This window comes from Meriones unguiculatus, chromosome 10, assembly GCF_030254825.1.
Source record: "Meriones unguiculatus strain TT.TT164.6M chromosome 10, Bangor_MerUng_6.1, whole genome shotgun sequence".
Classification (NCBI taxonomy): domain Eukaryota; kingdom Metazoa; phylum Chordata; class Mammalia; order Rodentia; family Muridae; genus Meriones; species Meriones unguiculatus.
In genome coordinates, this window is record NC_083358.1 from 64,135,811 (window position 1) to 64,152,864 (window position 17,054).

General features: G+C 38.9%; 1 protein-coding gene across 10 annotated transcripts in view; it reads left to right on the forward strand.

The window, feature by feature from the left end:
- The window catches only part of Pdlim5 (PDZ and LIM domain 5), a 172,998-nt gene that overhangs the window by 120,298 nt on the left and 35,646 nt on the right, over positions 1 to 17,054 (forward strand). For 9 of the 10 annotated variants that reach the window (XM_060392607.1, XM_060392609.1, XM_021659671.2 and 6 more), the window contains one exon: positions 9,454 to 9,644. In XM_060392607.1, the coding sequence (XP_060248590.1) occupies positions 9,454 to 9,644 (191 nt within the window). Of the gene's footprint in view, positions 1 to 2,487; positions 2,608 to 4,064; positions 4,209 to 5,108; positions 5,241 to 9,453; positions 9,645 to 17,054 lie in introns of all 10 variants that reach the window. The other variant, XM_060392618.1, reaches the window with a different exon arrangement.

The following is a 17,054-nucleotide window of genomic DNA, read 5'->3' on the forward strand; positions in this document are numbered from 1 at the left end:
CTTCAGAACTCTAGCTTTTAAAGGTATATAAATTACATAAACTTTAATCCTCAAATGTTTCCAAATATTCCAGTCGGCATATCTCCTAAAAGTATCTGCAGCCTTCTTCAACCAGTTAAAAAAAAACCAACAAAAAACTAAACTAAACTAAAACTAAATTCATTATTACTTAGTATGTAAATAATGAAAATATTTTATAGTTTTCTTAAAACATGAGGGCTTGTTATAGTATAAATGACATTCTGTGCACATGTTTTTTGAATCCTAGTCATTTCTTTCTTCATGTGTCCTACCCAGGCAATAACTTTTATTTAGCTAAATTGTGATGTGTCTCTAGAGGCACAAATGTTCCAAGACAAACACATACACATATCTCAAGCTCTGTAGTTGGAAACAGGAGCTTTCATTAATTTAGTCAGTAAATATTCAATTATTTATGGTAAGTACTTTATTGTACTTCATTGTATATCCATATATATCATGTTTACTGAGTCCGGGGGAATTTTTCTTTATTCAGAGTTTGACATTGAGTAAACTAGTCACAATACAGTACAGCAATACAATCCAGTAACAACAGAAAATAGAGAGTGCTGAGAACCAGGTAATGGGGAGAGCATCACAGAGGAGGCGCCTTTAAGCTGAGTGCAGAAGGGTGTTTAGAAATTCATCCACTGAGATGTACACAGAGAGGTACCAAAAGACAGAAGTAGTGGATTTAGGTCAGTTTCAAGAAGAAAGGGAAAGCTAGAGAGAGGGGAAGTGTGCAGTGAGAACACTGGCGAGCAGCTGCCCGAGCTGCGCACCCTTAGATCAGTGCTGGAAGATCTAAGCAACACTTGGCCGGAAGGTTTGTACTGTAAAGGGTAGTCTGAGAGCTACGCACTACTCTGTCTCTCTGGGACAAAGCTCAACAGCTTGCTGCTGCTGCTGCTGCTGCTGCTGCTGCTGCTGCTGCTGCTTCTTCTTCTTCTTCTTCTTCTTCTTCTTCTTCTTCTTCTTCTTCTTCTTCTTCTTCTTCTTCTTCTCTTTTCTTTTCTTTTCTTTTCTTTTTTTTTTAAATAAATGTCCAGATCACAAATACACAGAGTTTTGTGGGCAATATAATATGTCATCATTACTCAACCCTCTACCTAGTATTAATAGCCAGACTTACATAAATGAATAAGCTTGATAGTATCCTAATAAAACTTTATGTATACATGCTTAAATACAATGCCCTGTTCTTTTTATAGGTGAAATCATGTGAAATGTTCTTAATTTTGTAAAAACAACTTTTTAAGAAAATATGGATTTTTTTGTTTTTAATTTGTAGTCTTTGCAAAACACGATGGTGGCTATTTTTGTCTATTGTGCTATAGTTTACTAACTTGTATTATATGATTTCTTTTAGCTTTTTCTGTACCTCTCATGATACTTTATTTCAATATGGTACTTTCTCAAGTTGTTTCTATTTTTTCAGCACTTTAATAAGGAGATGACTGATTCTAAATGAAAATGACAATACAAGTGCTCCTTTTATATTTGTTTACCTTAACTTTACATTTTCTATGTAAGAATTAGTGTAATATGGCTGACACATTTAATTTTTCCATATATGGGCTTTTAAGAAAATTGATAATTTGGTATTTTCTTGTTTAATTCCTCCCATGTTACATTTGGTGCTTACTTGCTTTGAAATTAACACTTTGCTGTTTCTGTCTTTTCTTTACTTGGTAATATTTCTTCTAAATTTAATATTGATATCCTAAAGAAAAAAATGGTATAGATATTTTTAAAAAAAAAACAGTGAAAAATGCAACAACACCTACAAAACGTGAAACTAAGAAAAAGATTTGGGGAGGAGTTTGGTTGGGGGCGATACAGGCAGATAATAGGGGATTTTGATCAAAGAACATCTTTATAATAAATATGTAAGATTGTAAAATGTTAAAAAGGGATGTGTAGGAATTGAGGCTATCAATGTAATAAATTATTGCAAGTGTTACTATAAAAATTTAAATTGAATGTAAAGCACGACGTCTGCTTGCAACTGTTAGCTGCATAACTGGATGTGCTACTTTCTTTATATACACCAGGATGAATACTGTCCATATGATTCTAGGTTTACAGAAGTGTGATTGGTTGCTCTCTTACAGTACATTACCCAAGCCAGTGGAAATAGTAAGGGCAGATTTGGTCCAAATTTCATTAAACCTGTACTACCTGTGCAGTTCTTGGAGCTGACATTTTCTTAAGTAATTCAGAGCTGCATGGCCAGTGAGTAGGAATTTGCACCCAGATTTCCCCTTTAAGCTTAGTGCTTCATCACGTGGGTGTAGCCATGCTGAGCTGGTTTGGGTTTGTAGATACAGAGCTGGACAGTAAGAACCAACTGGAGTATTTCCAGACATGAACTACTGACTTTCGGTGATGTTGTGCATGGTGAACACGGTCTCAGCTCTTCATGGATCTTTTCTTTTCCTCGTGTTTTCACTTCTGAAAACTTAGGTTTGACAGTTCTCTGGAAGACCTGCTTATGAGTGGACCACACCTCCCTGCAACTACCCAGGTGTTAAATGTTTATAGTCAAATAGCCACGCTTTCTAAAGTAGCAGCCACCTGTTCTGGGTATGGAGTTCTGGTCTCCGTTTCAGTGCTGGTGATGAGTCTAAACACTAAACTCACCGAGAATGAGCACATGATCATGGACTAAAGAACTAATGTCATTAACATACAGACAGACTCAGCCTTGGAGCACTGCTCTGCACTGCTTTTATATTCTATGTGTGCTTTGGTTTGGTTTGTAACTTCTAATATAGAGTGAAGAAATCTGTGTCTGTTTATTCACTCTCTGATTTGTTAAATTAGCTTCCTGAGTTTGGTTTATGTCTACTCTTAAATTCAGTCATTCCTCTGAAAGAAGAGAGGCAGAGAGGGAACTCATTTCCAAACTGACATGTTCTCAAGATGATAGAGGCGAGAGAGAGTGCCTGCAAGACATTGATAATTGTTCCATTATTTGTTTTACCATTGGATGGTAGAGCCTCTGCACTTCCCTCTTCTGGACTACAGGATGGCGTAATTGATACATTGTTGCTATTTATTGTTCATCTTCACTTTCCCCAAATAGTAACTGCTGACTCAAAGATGTAGAGTGATTGAGAAACCCAAACATTAAATTACTTAGTAATTGTTCCTCACCTTAGCACTCACACTTCCTCACTCTTCATTAAAAGCATCTTTATATTCTCTCTCCTGGACCCTTTGTTCTTCCTCTAACTAGTTATAGCAATTGTTAAAACTTAGCCATACAGTCCCAATTCATGGTTTACCTAACAATATGTAGATTTCTTTTTGTTTATTTGTTTCTATATAATCTGTTGAAACAGACTTCCTCTAGTTTTTTTTCCCCAGTGATTTATATAGTTACATAGGCGGAGTTGGGAGCTTATCGAATTCTTTTGAAGAGAGAAAAGACTTAAGTCCACACTCACAAGATCTTAATAACCTGTGTTGAATTTGGCTTGTGGTGTGTTGAAAGTGGCCACTGTCACAAAATTTTAAACCAATATGTAGTTACAGTAATGTTGTAACTTGTACCCAAAGAGGAAGATGAGAGGCAAAGCCCACCCTGTGTGTTTTAGACTATCCAACTTAATAAAAAAAAAAAATTAACATTTGATAACTGGTCTGCAGAGTCCTGCATTCCTATTCTTGGATTGTAAATTCCTGCCCAAATAGTTTAATATTTGAAAAGAAAAAGAAATAATTATGTTAAGTCATAAGCATTCTTCTGGATATGGAATATTATTTCATTTAAAAATCTTATTGAACTAAGCCAAAATAGAAATAGGAGGTTTTGCAGATAACATTTTGGTTGGTGAAAAACAATCAGTTGTAGGTAGGCTTCCATATGAAATGTAAATGTCTGGAACTTTGGATAACAAGGAAGTAACCTAAACAACCATCACACCTTTAGATGGCTTGCCTTGATGTCTGTACTGATCTAGAATGGGTACTCACTTGCATTTATTCTGCTACCTTTCCTTACTTTCATTTTTCCCCTGTCTCTCTTTCCCTATCAGTGTTAGCAGCTCTTCGAGAACTGTAGAAGGTTCTTTGGAAGCTTTTGGAAACTTTTCTGCCTTTTCTCCTCCTGCTAGATACAGTGCTGCAGTTGTCAGTGGTGCGGCTGCCACTGTGTCTGCTGCTCTTGCTGCAAAAACCAGGTAGAATTATGTGTGCACTGTCTGTCTGTGGTCCTAGCGTCCTCTAGTGCCTGACAGGACACTTCAGAGAGAACAGACCTGTCCACAAGCCTGCCAGATTCTGTAATGAGCTCCCCCTTGTGAGTAAGCATTTCATGCAGGTTGTGAGTGAGTCCATGGGATTTCAGAGTGTTTTTAAAAGCATCCATGTCTCTTTACTGTGACCCTACTTATATGTATATCTCAGTTGTACTCATTATTATGTATCGCGTTCTTTCAGACTTCAGAGTTGTACAGCTGTCAGTTGTTGTAGCTGAGGCAGAATCAGGTAGAAATTAAGTTTCTATTGATGCTATCTTATTCTACAACATTGGTGAGCTAAAGTCTAATTACTCACTGAAAAAGCCCTTCCTTGTACTTTGTTTCTATATTATTCTATCACACTTATAGGTTTAAATGCATTTAAAAGCTGACCGTATATGGCTCTAGTGAAAATTGTTTTTGTTTTTTGAGACAAGGTCTCTGCATAGATCTAGCAGTCCTGAACTCACTATATAGACCAGGATGGCCTCAAACACACAGAAAAGTCTGCCTTGCTCTGCCTCTTGAGTGCTGGGATTAAAGTGGTATGCCATTATCACCAGCCAAATTTCTTCAATTTTATATAAATGAATAAAATAAAATGAATTCATAGCATTTCTCTTCGTCTCTTCCCACGGCTTTGCACTTCTCTCTCTCCCTTTTATCTTTCTCCTCCCTGTCTCTCATTCTTCCTCCTCCTTGTCCCTTTCCCTTCTCCCTGTCTTTCTCTCTGTTTCTCTCTCACTCCTGAAGAAAATGTGTCAGATCATAGACTGAAAGCCGATTTCTTTTGTGGATGCTACAAGGTCTCACTGAAGCCCTTCTCTGAATGCTTGCCAGACTCTCCGGCCCTGAAAACCTTCAGTCCCTTCTGGATGCCCTTTGCATCAGCACAGTTCCCAAGCCTCTAGCTCTTTCTTGTCTTCAGCCTTCTGAGAAGTCACGTGACTCTATCCATGTTAAGAAAAGCAGGTACCATGAGAGGGAACTTGGCATGTGGAAGCTTGCTTCCTCTAACGATGCATTACTATGGTAACAGGCTAAATGAGAAAATCATAGAACTGACTTTTGAATTAGCTGCAATTTCAGCATAGCGCTAATGCACATGCATGTTATTTCACTTTCCTATCAACTCACCTTTTAATCGTTGCGATATCTTTTACTAGCACACTTGATATTTGGTATGGAGTCATGAATAATTATACTAATATTTAAACTATGGTGGAACCCTAACTTTTATCACATGACTATAGCTGTAGTAGCAGAGTCAGATGGTTAACAAGACATGCATTTTCAAAAGATGAAAAATAATTATTATGGTTGGCTACTGTCTTACAGTTCACACACATGAGGGTTTTTCTTGAAAAGTAACTTAATTTTTACTGTATCTGGTAAATGCATGCTCAGCTGTATATTGCTTGATAGTGTACATGAGATAGGCCGTTTGTGCAGAGGTGAGGATTATCGTGGCTTGGGGTTTCCGTGCGTGGCTGCCTGGCTCCATTGCTTTTGTGCCTGTAGTGAGACATAGCATCATGATCGGGACCATGTGTTAGAGCTGAGCTGCTTTACCTCACAGTGGCCAGAAAGGAAGGAAGGGGAGGGGCTGACTGCCTGTGACTTGACTGCCTCCCAATAATCCCCACCTCCTCAAGGGCTCACCCTTTCCCACTACTGCACAGGCACCATTTACACTGTTCCAGAGCCAAACTGTAGAAATGCAGAAACAACAACAAAAAACAACAGTTAATCCAAAAGTTACTAAGCATAATACAAAGATAAAGATACCCCAGAGTGTTCTATGTGTGTACTCTCAGTGAGTCAACTACAGAAGACACTTGCTGACAAATGTAACATCAGGAGCAAAGTAGACAGCTGCCACTGCAGCCATTAGTGGTCTGCTACAATGACCTGGAGGGTTCCATGGCTACCCAGCATTACAGAGAATTTCAGTACGCTATACTACAATTCTGTATTATTTTTTAGTAAGGTATTTAAGCTGGTGGTGGGGAGAGCAGATCATCTCTAAGGAAAAAAAAATAATTGAAATTGTTTAAAGTTTGGCTTCCTGAGTCTAGTTGGACCACACTTCCAGAACTGGATGGAGTGCTGTTAGTGTCCTCCCTCAGAGTGCCTGGGTTCACAGTCACACTGATGTGCCTGCAGCTCTAGCCTGAAAGAAGCTGTGTAGGGACCCTGTTAGAGGGAACACCAGTAGTCCATACCTTTGCCTTTATCAGCAGCGATAGAGTACAGTCAGCACATATTTTGGTACTTGAGACAGAAAAAACAGGTCTTGACAAGGCAGGCTAAACAGTGTTCTGAAATGAAGGAAATGTGGGTTTTCTGAGAAGACCCTTGCCAGCAGTTGAGAAGGCTACTGCAGAGGAGCAGAGGGCATAATACCAGAGACTTGTTCTCTGGGAGCTTAGCTTCTGTCTGACATTAACCTTTAAAATGAAGAGTACAAAGCTGGGGAAGCCTGGCTCAGGGGAAGAATGCTTGTCTAAGAATTGAGAATCTGGGTTCTATCTCTATCACTGCAAATATAAACATGTCCATAAGTACATATGACTTAGATTTTAATAGCTTCTCTATAGTCTGCCTCAAATTCTTAATGTTTGGAGACTACTTTAAAATTTAAGTATTATTTACCCTCGGAGAGAGAATTTATATAAACCCTTGTATAAGAATACAACCTAAGTTAAAATACTTTTTAGTTTACAGTATTCTTCTCAGGACTTCTATCAAATATTTGTAATTTTTTTTAAGATTTATTTATTTTATTATGTACACAATGTTATGCACACTTGCACACCAGAAAAGAGCACCAGATCTTGTAATAGATGGTTATGAGCCACCATGTGGTTGCTGGGAACTGAACTCCGGACCTCTGGGAGAGCAGACAGTACTCTTAACCTCTGAGCCATCTCGCCAGCCCCCCAAATATTTGTAATTTAAAATTGAGTTAAGAAAACAAAATTGTGCCTCAGGTTAAAATCCTGGAATAAAACTATATTTATAAGTAAAATTGTTATATGAAGTATATTAATTTAGTAACCATATTTACTGATAATATCATTACCAATGAACTACAATCTTAGAACACACACATAATCTTTGTGCCACTGTTAAATACGTACTCTGTGCTGAGCATTGTGCAAGTACTTTATGAGCAATACCTAGAATTTTAGTTTATACTTGTTATAACCTTGGAATCAAGGCAATGTACATGTACCATTTGAAGATGAAGACATTTTCCATGGTTAGGTAATATACGCCTGGCACAGCAAAGCTCCCATCCTCAAACAGGGTACAATGTACTGGAGCACACAAGCTACATATAAAATTTACGATTAAGTTTTAAAACAGCCATCACAAGTGAATGCAAAATCATATGCCATATATGAAGTAAATGGCACGAATTCGCAGTGTCTCTACTTCTTGAACCTTGAGGGGTCAAATATAAAATGGTATGTGGAAACTGCTTACCACAGAGCACAGCACAGTGGACATTGTTAACTATAAGTAGCACTTGGATGCTTGCAAAAAGGAGGTATTGAGAGGTACCTGCTGTACAAAGTCTGGGTGGAAAAGAAAGTAAAATGTAGTGCAGAGATTAGGAATGTTCAAAATCCATAGTTGCAGTGACACAGCAGGAAAGCCCACTTACACCTATATATTGTAGTGGTGTCTTTTAGGCTTTGACTGGCAGGCTGGACTCTAGCTCTTCTCTCTTCTCTCTTCTCTCTTAATGGCCATTCCTGTTTAGTGTTTCCATCTTCTGCTTAAGGTCCTCAGTACCCTCAGTTTGTAAGGCACAGATTTTTCCTTTGGTGTGCAAGGTTGCCAAGGCTACTCAAAGTTTCTCAAGCTATCTAGTACTGCTGCCTCCAACAACCAGACTCACTAGCCTTGGCCCCGGAGTTCTGTCATCCAGTTTATAGCCTCATGAGTTTGGAAGATATCCTGGAAGTAACTTTTGATTCCTTCATATGATTAAATGGTAATGGTTTGGACTTTAGTATTTCTGGATGTTAGTGTTGCATATAAGCTCTTTCCTTAGAATTTGCTTATCTAGCTCGTTATTTTTGTATAATATACGTGAGTAATTTAACCTCAGAACAAAAAGTTCTTGAATATACTGTTTTAAAGCTAATTTCTTTGTAATGAGTAAATATATTGAATGTAGGTGTTTTATTATTTGAATATGTTTATTAGCCTTTCATATGTAAAGCTCACATTTTATCCCCTAAATAGGCTAAGCACCTTATATTTAATTATTCTATTTAAGCTACATGTTATGTTTTTTTTATCACCAAAGTACTAATGACCTTATTTAAAGTTTAGATAATAGGTTTTAGAAGCAAAATAATTGCCTACTGGAATGGAGAAAAGATAATGGTAGCTCAATCTCTTCTTTCTTGGTGTTATGAACCTAGGACCTTGGACATTCTGCAAGGCAGGAATATTGTCTCTTTGTTATAACATCCAGCAAATGGTAGCTGTCTATGTAAGTGAGTGTCTATATAAGGAGAAGGGGTACTGGCAAGGTGTCAGCAGCATATGGTTACTAAATTAATTGAAAAGGATGACTCGCAAGGTGCCAGGGAGATAGTTCATAAAGTACCAAAAGAGTATATAAAAAATAGCAACGTTAATGCCATTTTATAGGCATATTAAGGACACCCCAGTAACTAATGGTCTTGATCTGATGATTCTTTTGAAATGTTAAGATCAGAATAGAGAGGGAAAAATTCACCACTGCAAGAATTGCTTATATAATTTTCAGTAGTACAATTTTTATTGTAGACTATTTGAAAATAATTTCCAACATACAGAAAAAAATGTTACCTCCTTATTTTTCTTCTTGACAAAGAGGAGTCCTTCATAATTTCAGAATTATTTTTATATTATTTGCCTATAAGCTAATGGGTTCCTTGTGGCATTTTAACTTATGCTTTGTTTTTGCTGATTTCCTTCTCTCCTGTCTCACCCCCATGCTCTGCACTTCCAGCCCTTTCCACTCACTGTCGCATGTGTTCTGTTCTCCCAACCCACTTTCAGAGTATTCTTTTTTAAAAAATTAAAATCTGCCAGTGTTCTGTCTTCCTTAAAGCTTTCATAGATTTGGAGAAGACTCATGTTGTCACTCACCTCAGCTGTTTCCTTATGTTCCTTACAGTAGCGCTCAGGAGACTTCTCAGCAGTCAGCGGCCTCCTCGGGAGCTTCCCCGCTGAGAGCATCGGAGACCCTGGAGAGCCCAGGCTCCAGCAGGCCAGGAGTGGCAGGCGTCAGAACTGCTGCCGCTTTCAAGCCTGTAGGATCCACCAGCGCCATCAAGTCTCCAAGCTGGCAGCGACCAAACCAAGCAGGTACTGCAAAGAAATCTCGTACTCTTAAAATTATGAAAATGTGTTCTACCATGTGACTTTCACTGGCAAATAGTTTGCTAGTGAAAACTAATCTCACTTAAGATTTAGGAAGACCTATAAAGAGTATTTTGATGGCTGCTCTGCTCTTCAGAATGTCCCCCTCTACCCTCTGTCTCATGCATACCCTTTGCTTATTCTGGAGACAGGGTATAGAGCAGAAGGGGAAGGGAGCACAGGGTACTGGAAAGAGGATTTTAACTAGTTACATGTAACACCTCTGGCTCAGTAAAGAAAGCTGACTTCTCAGTCACCTCTAGAGCTAAGAACTTTAAAGAAAATGACTCATCCCTCTGACCCATGTCTTCTGACATACAAAGTGTGGGAAGTCTAAACCATGTCCTGTTTCTCCAAAATAAGCAATGTTTGTGGTCATATGATAGAAGTAGCTCTGTTATAAGTCAGGCAGTAGCTTAGTTGGTCAAGTTTTTACCACATTAACTAGAAGATCTGAGTTTGGTCCCTAGAAATCATGTAAAAAAAAAAAAAGTCTACATAGTTGTTATTGCTTGTAATCCCACCATGGGGAGACAGAAACAGGAGGATCTCTAGTGCATGCTAGCCTGCCTACCTGGCTACTCAGCAAGTCCCAGGCCAGGGGTAGACACCCTGTCTCATAAAACCAGATAGATGGCACCTGGAAATCATCTGCAGGCTTGCCCTCAGGCCTTCACAGCACATGTACACACATGCATGGGTACACACATACACACTCACTACCTGTTTTAAAAGGACGGGACTATGCTAAAATGTTGCCAACTTCCAGTTCAGTGTCACATCATCTCAGTCTTTTCCCTTCTCCTGGATGATGTGTCTGTCATCTAAGTTCCTTGTACTTCGTGACCATTGATTATTTGCCGTCCTGTGTCTGATGAGCACCAGTATCCTCAAGCCTTTTGACAAGTTTGCTATGTCCCAGCAGTGTGTGTGAAAATGTGATTGCTACCCTGGGGAATGGCGTATGTGCTCAGTCATCATCAGCTGGTTGTGAGCTTTCGACCACACTTCATTCTCACAGTAACCGATACCAGCAGGCTCGCTGTTAGAGAATTTATCAAGCCTTTTTTTCTCCTTTGCCGTGAGAGCCATTGCTTTGGTTTGGGCCCTCATTAATTTGTTGTTGCTTGTGTACCTCATGTCACAGTGCTGTGTGTTATATGCTATTGGTTCTTTGGAGACGCTCAAAGAACATTTGTGCCTCTATGTGCATGGAAGATTGGCCCAAGGCTCACTTTCAGATGCACAAATCCTTCCTTGAAATGACATGATATTTGTGTTCCCTGGTGGCCAAAGGTGTTGAACACTTTATTAACCATTTGTATTTCTTCTCAGGAAGAATACTGTTCAGTTCCATAGGCCATTTGGAGGTTATGTCATTTGTTTTCTTGATGTTTACTCTTTTGAGTTCTTTGTCTGTTCTAGGTATCAGTCCTCTGTTAGATATATGTGGTAAAGGTTTTTTTTTTTATCATTCTATAGGGGTCTCTTTACTTGAATGACTATTTCCTTTATTGTACAAAACCTTTTTAATTTCATGGGGCCCCATTTGTCGGTTGTTGGCCTTATTTTCTAAATAGTCAGAATCCTATTCAGAAAGTCTTTACCTATGCCTGTGTCTTTGATGTACTCGCTACTTTTCCCATGCAGCAAGAACAGTAGTCACAGTTTTATTCACAAGACTGACCCCAGATTGGGCCTACCACTATTTCATATTGGTTTTTCAGTAGGCTTATGGGCCCCACTCCTTCCTGGGAAGCTGTTACCATTTAGCGGGTTGCCAGGGATGGGCACACTATTTTTGTCAATGAGTGAGTGGTCTCCATAACCCTTGGAACTGAGTCACCAAAACATGCATGCATCCTTCTGCCTGCTTTAAACTGTCCCCAGATTACCTGCACTACTTACTAGTGTAATTGATATGTAAATATTGCTATACTATCTTGTTTAGGAGAGAGGACGTTATGAAGAAGCTTGTAGGTGGTTAGTACCCACTTCTTTCCCCCTCAAATATTTTCTGTCCATTGATGGTCGAAGTTGCCAATATAGAAACTTCAAAATGGAGGGCTGACTCTATCTGTGTTGAGAGGGAAAGAGGAAAGGTCATGACATAGACTTCTTTACAAGAAATTAGACTGCTTGTATTATTTCTAAAGACAAAATGCTAAGACTGGCCTCTAACACTTGTTGACCACTGTCAGAGCTATTTCTCTGGGAGGGAAATTGTAGTAAAGCACAGCTACACCGATTTATTTCCATTCGTTCAAGCCCTTGAACTGTGAAAGGGACTTACCGTAGTCATTTTACATCTATATTTAATACCAGAAACATTTTTAAGGAAAATGGCTTTGATGTAATTGGAAATTGACAGAACAGTGTCTTATACAATGAAAAGGACTAATTCCTGAGGTCAAAACTGAGGTGCTGATAGAAAACATAGGTGATGATTAGGGCAGTTTCAAGACCTCATGATAAAATATTCTGCCTCTTTAAGTAAAAGAATTCCTGGAGAAAACACTGCATTAAAATTACCACAAGAGGGCGATAGAGTCCTTTCTCCTGAAAGTCTAATGAGCGCATACTCAAATCAAATAACAGCAACTGTAATCATGACCCATATGTTTAGTATCTAAAACATATTTTTAGAAACCATACATAATTTAATATGAGAAATATTATAGCTTCACAAAATACCATAAAACATCAAAGTATTGTCAAACAAAAATATTTCTCTGTTGTGAAATTGTAATTGAATTGCATCATGACCCTTAGCTCATATTAGAAAATATTTTTTGTGACAATGCTGTTACATAGTCTGAGGAAGACATAAAAATAAACATTTAATGTTTCCTTACTAAATGGATGCTAATTAATTTACATTATTTTGTAGTTAAAAAAAGAAAGAAAGAAACAAACAAACCAAAACCTGATTCCCAGGCTCTCATGTTTTTATCATACCATACTTGGTAGTATGTAATTTAAAAAAATAAAACAAAGCCCTTCGGAATCCACTCTGTTATTTAACAGTTCTAAGAGATTCCTAATGGTTTGAAGGTCCTTTGGAATTAGGGCACGGTCAGTGGTTCTTGTTTATTTCACAGCTCACCTGTGAAAACAGCAGTGCTGGTCAAAGGGCTGCGAACCTTGATATGCGGGTCATGTGACATGGCTGCTGCCACGCTAAGAGCTCCATGCTTGTTTTCCTAGTTAGTTCATAGCTTTGCTCTATTGTCCAGAAAAGAAAGAAAAAACAGATTTGATCTAATTATTTCAAAACAACTTCAGCAATGTCTGGGAGAGAGGATCAAAGTGACCGAGTTCTCGTCTGTGATCAACTTGTTTGATTCTGAAATCAGATTAATAGCTCAGAGATAGCATTTATTTAGCTTTACTTTGTTAGGACATATTTGTACATCTTTATGGAGTACATTTTGATAATTTGGCACATGTAACCATTGTTTGATGATAGAAGCAGTGATAAGCACTTCCATTTCTTGAAAACCTCATCATTTTATTGTGTTGTAATATTGTACTCATGTGTGCAGCCAGCAAGCCCACCAAATCTCATAGAATGGTGCGGAACATACGAGAGTCTTTTGACATGCTTTTTAAGAATGCTGTGAGTAGCTGCCATGTTATAGTCATATTTCTTGCTATACTTACCTAAGAAAACAAAGGGATGCTCAAAGGCCAGCACACAGATGTGCTTCGAGTTGCACCGTTTCTTTATTAAGCTGGTAAGGTAGTTTTAGATAAGAGCCTAAAAAAATCAAAACAAAGCAAAGGACGTTATCAAAAATGCTTGTTGAAATTATTAGGTATTCTAGTATATTTTGAGCCTGTCCTTCAGGTCTGTCAGTCTCCTCAAGTTCTGTCCTTATTAGATGCTTCACTTGTGGTGATGTATAGATTGTTGATAGTATATACCATACATAGTGTGTGTATAGTATTTAGTACAGTATATGGCATAACATACCGTATACACTGTAGTGTATAGTTGTATATAGGATACACTAAATAGTATATAGTTACATATAGTACCCCGGTACCTTCCAGAGTCACAGTAATGCTAGACCAGATGACAAATAGGAATAAAAGATGTAGGTAGCAGCATTATAGTTCAAACTGGTCTGTGTTTCTCAGGCATATGGTTCAATGTACACCTCATCTTCACTGCCACTTCTTTTAGTCAGTAAGCACTTGCCAGCCATTCACAAGAAGCTAACTATTTTGGGGATGCAAAATGTTTAAAAGTTCATAGTCTAGATGAAAATATTAAGATACAAAAGTAGTAAGAGTTCAAGTAGTAAAAAGTTCAGGTATAAGAAAAGTAGTGAGAATTCAATTTGCCTATTTATATATAATATGACTTTTGTGAATAACATGCAATGATCTCTTTAGAAACAGTCACCTATCAAAAACTCAAGTGACAACATATCCTGGAGAGGTTGTGGAGAAAGGGGAACCCTCCTTCATTGCTGGTGGGAATGCAAACTTATACAATCACTTTGGAAATCAATCTAGTGCTTTCTCACACAATTAGGAATAGTGCTTCCTCAAGATCCAGCTATACCACTCCTAGGCATATATCCAAAAGATGCTCAAGTACACAACAAGGACATTTGCTCAACCAGGTTCGTAGCAGCTTTATTTGTAATAGCCAGAATCTGGAAACAACCCAGATGTCCCTCAACTGAGGAATTGATACAGAAATTGTGGTACATTTACACAATGGAACTAAAAACAAGGAAATCATGAAATTTGCAGGCAAATGGTGGGACCTTGAAAAGATCATCCTGAGTGAGGTATCCCAAAAGCATAAAGACACACATGGTATATACCTATATAGACCTTCTAAGATAGGATAAACATACTGAAATCTTTATACCTAAAGAAGATTAACAAGAAAGAAGACCCGGGGTAAGATGATCAATCCTTACTTAGAAAGACAAATGGGATGGACATTGGATGTAGGAGAAAACAAGTAACAGGACAGTAGCCTACCACAGAGGGCCTCTGAGAGACTCTACCTAGCAGTGTATCAAAGCAGATACTCAGACTCATAACCAAACCTTGGGCAGAGTGCAGGGAAACATAAGAAAGAAGGGGGAGTTAATATGACCTGGAGAGGACAGGAACACCACAAGGACCAAATATATCTGGGCACAGGGGTCTTTTATGAGACTGTTTCTCCAACCAAGGACCATGTATGGATATAACCTAGAACCTCTGCTCAGATGTAGCCCGTGGTAGCTCAGTATCCAAGTGGGTACCCTAGTAAGGGGAACAGGGGCTATTTCTGACATGAACTCAATGGTGGGCTCTTTGACCTCCCCCGCCAAGGGAGGAGCAACCCTACTAGGCCACAGAGGAGGACTTTGCAGCCAGTCCTGAAGATACCTGATAAACCAGGACCAGATGAAAGGGAAGGAGGTCCTCCCCTATCAGTGGACTTGGAAAGGGGCAGGAAGGAGATGAGGGAGGGAGGGTGGGATTGGGAGCGAATGAGGGAGTAGGATACAGCTGGGATACAAAGTAAATAAACTGCAACTAATATTAAAAAATAAGTAAATAAAATAAAAAAGAAATAGTCACCTAAATCTAGGGAAGTACATAAAAATGCAAGTTTTTTTCTCGTTATCTGTTAGAAGTGAGATATCTGCTTTTATATATGTCTATGTAACTGTGTGCTATACGTTTGTGGGTACCCTGGGAGGACAGCTGGAGTCACAGGCAGTTGTGAGCTTCCCAATGGGAATGTGGGGGAACCGAACTCAGGACCTCTGGAAGATCACCAAGTGCTCTTGGCTACAGAGCTGTCCCTCCAGCCACAGAGATACCTGCTTTTTAAAACATATATTGAATTAATTTTTGTTGTTGTACGCAGAGCTGGGGGTTAAACCCAGGGTCTCACACATACCAGGTATCTGCTGTCCCGGTGAGATAAATCCTTCAGCCTCAGCTTTCATTCATGCAAGCTTCATATTGTATATAAATAATAGGTGGTTACGAAGAGTATTTTTAAACCTTTGTAAATTTAATAGTAAGAGTTTAAATACATATTTCTGTGTTTTTGTAGGTGACCTAATTTGCTGTGTAATGCTTTTTCTAGATTCCTAGTAAGTTACGATTACCAGATTAGGTAAACTTAACACACTAGATGCAAATACATGTATAAAATATTGCTGTCTTACCAAATATAGTAAAACATATATTCATGAAGGCACAAAGGGCCATTTTGTCTTGAAATACAGTAATTAGATTAATCAAACCCAAATTGCAAATGTTGAATTTGTTGGAATATAAGCAGTGCTTTGCTAGGTCAGGCTCCATTGTTCATTGAACTCAGTTGTGTGGCGAGGGTGGCTCTGGCGTGTGTAAATGTGTGCCCCACAGGGGATGTGTGTTAGAAGGCTACCTTGCTCGGTTTTATGTTTCTGGTTTTACAAGAAGGGTCTTATTGTATGACTCAGGCAGGCTTCAAACTGGAGATCCTTCTACCTCCACCTTCCTAGCAGCTACGATTATAGGTTTGTACCACTGTGCGCAGCTCTGAGGCTAACACTTTTGAGCCTACAGTTTCTTTGTTAAAATACAACTCTTAAAGTACCTCTGGAGCTCTCTCATGAATATGTGATCTGACATATTGACGCACTGAGAAGATAGAACAAGAAGGGTTCAGATTCCTCCCTTTGATCCTTTCTTAACATTACTGATAACTTACACTGTTGGGAGCAGGCAAAGCAGATGTCACATAACTTCTCTGTCTGCAGTTCTGAGCTCCCTGCTGCAGGTAGTGTGGCTTCTTCACAGGCCTTCAGTGAGTTTCCTTCTCCACCCCACTGTCTTCTGCAAAGGAGGCTGCAGATGTCTGCTAGAGTTCCTAATGTTCTTTATCCACACACCTCAGTGCCGCGTGCAGGCCGCTCTTGTGTGAAGTACTTCATCTGCCCTCCCACTTCTGAAAGTCATCTAGTCAAAGACCATTTGTCACCTTCTCTGTACAGATCCATTGAGCCCCTGGCTGGGCTATTCCTCCTTCTCCATGGTCCTGTACAGCTTGGCCAGTGTCCTTACCATAGAAGGACATTGATCATGTTCATTTTAATTGTTGTTAATGTCTTCTACCACTGTTTTTATATCCCTTTAAGGGTGTGGCCAAGGCGTACTTTATCAGTCCTTGCTTTAGAGCACCTGCCTATGTGGACAGTTTCTTTGGTAAACACAGTGAGTGAGTGCACAGACCAAATGTCTTACTTTGGAGCCCTTCATGTAATTTTGGGAATATAACATTCATTTGTCTCTGTGTTGTTCAGAGGGCTCCTGGGCTTGAGATTCCTTGACGTGTTACAGAAC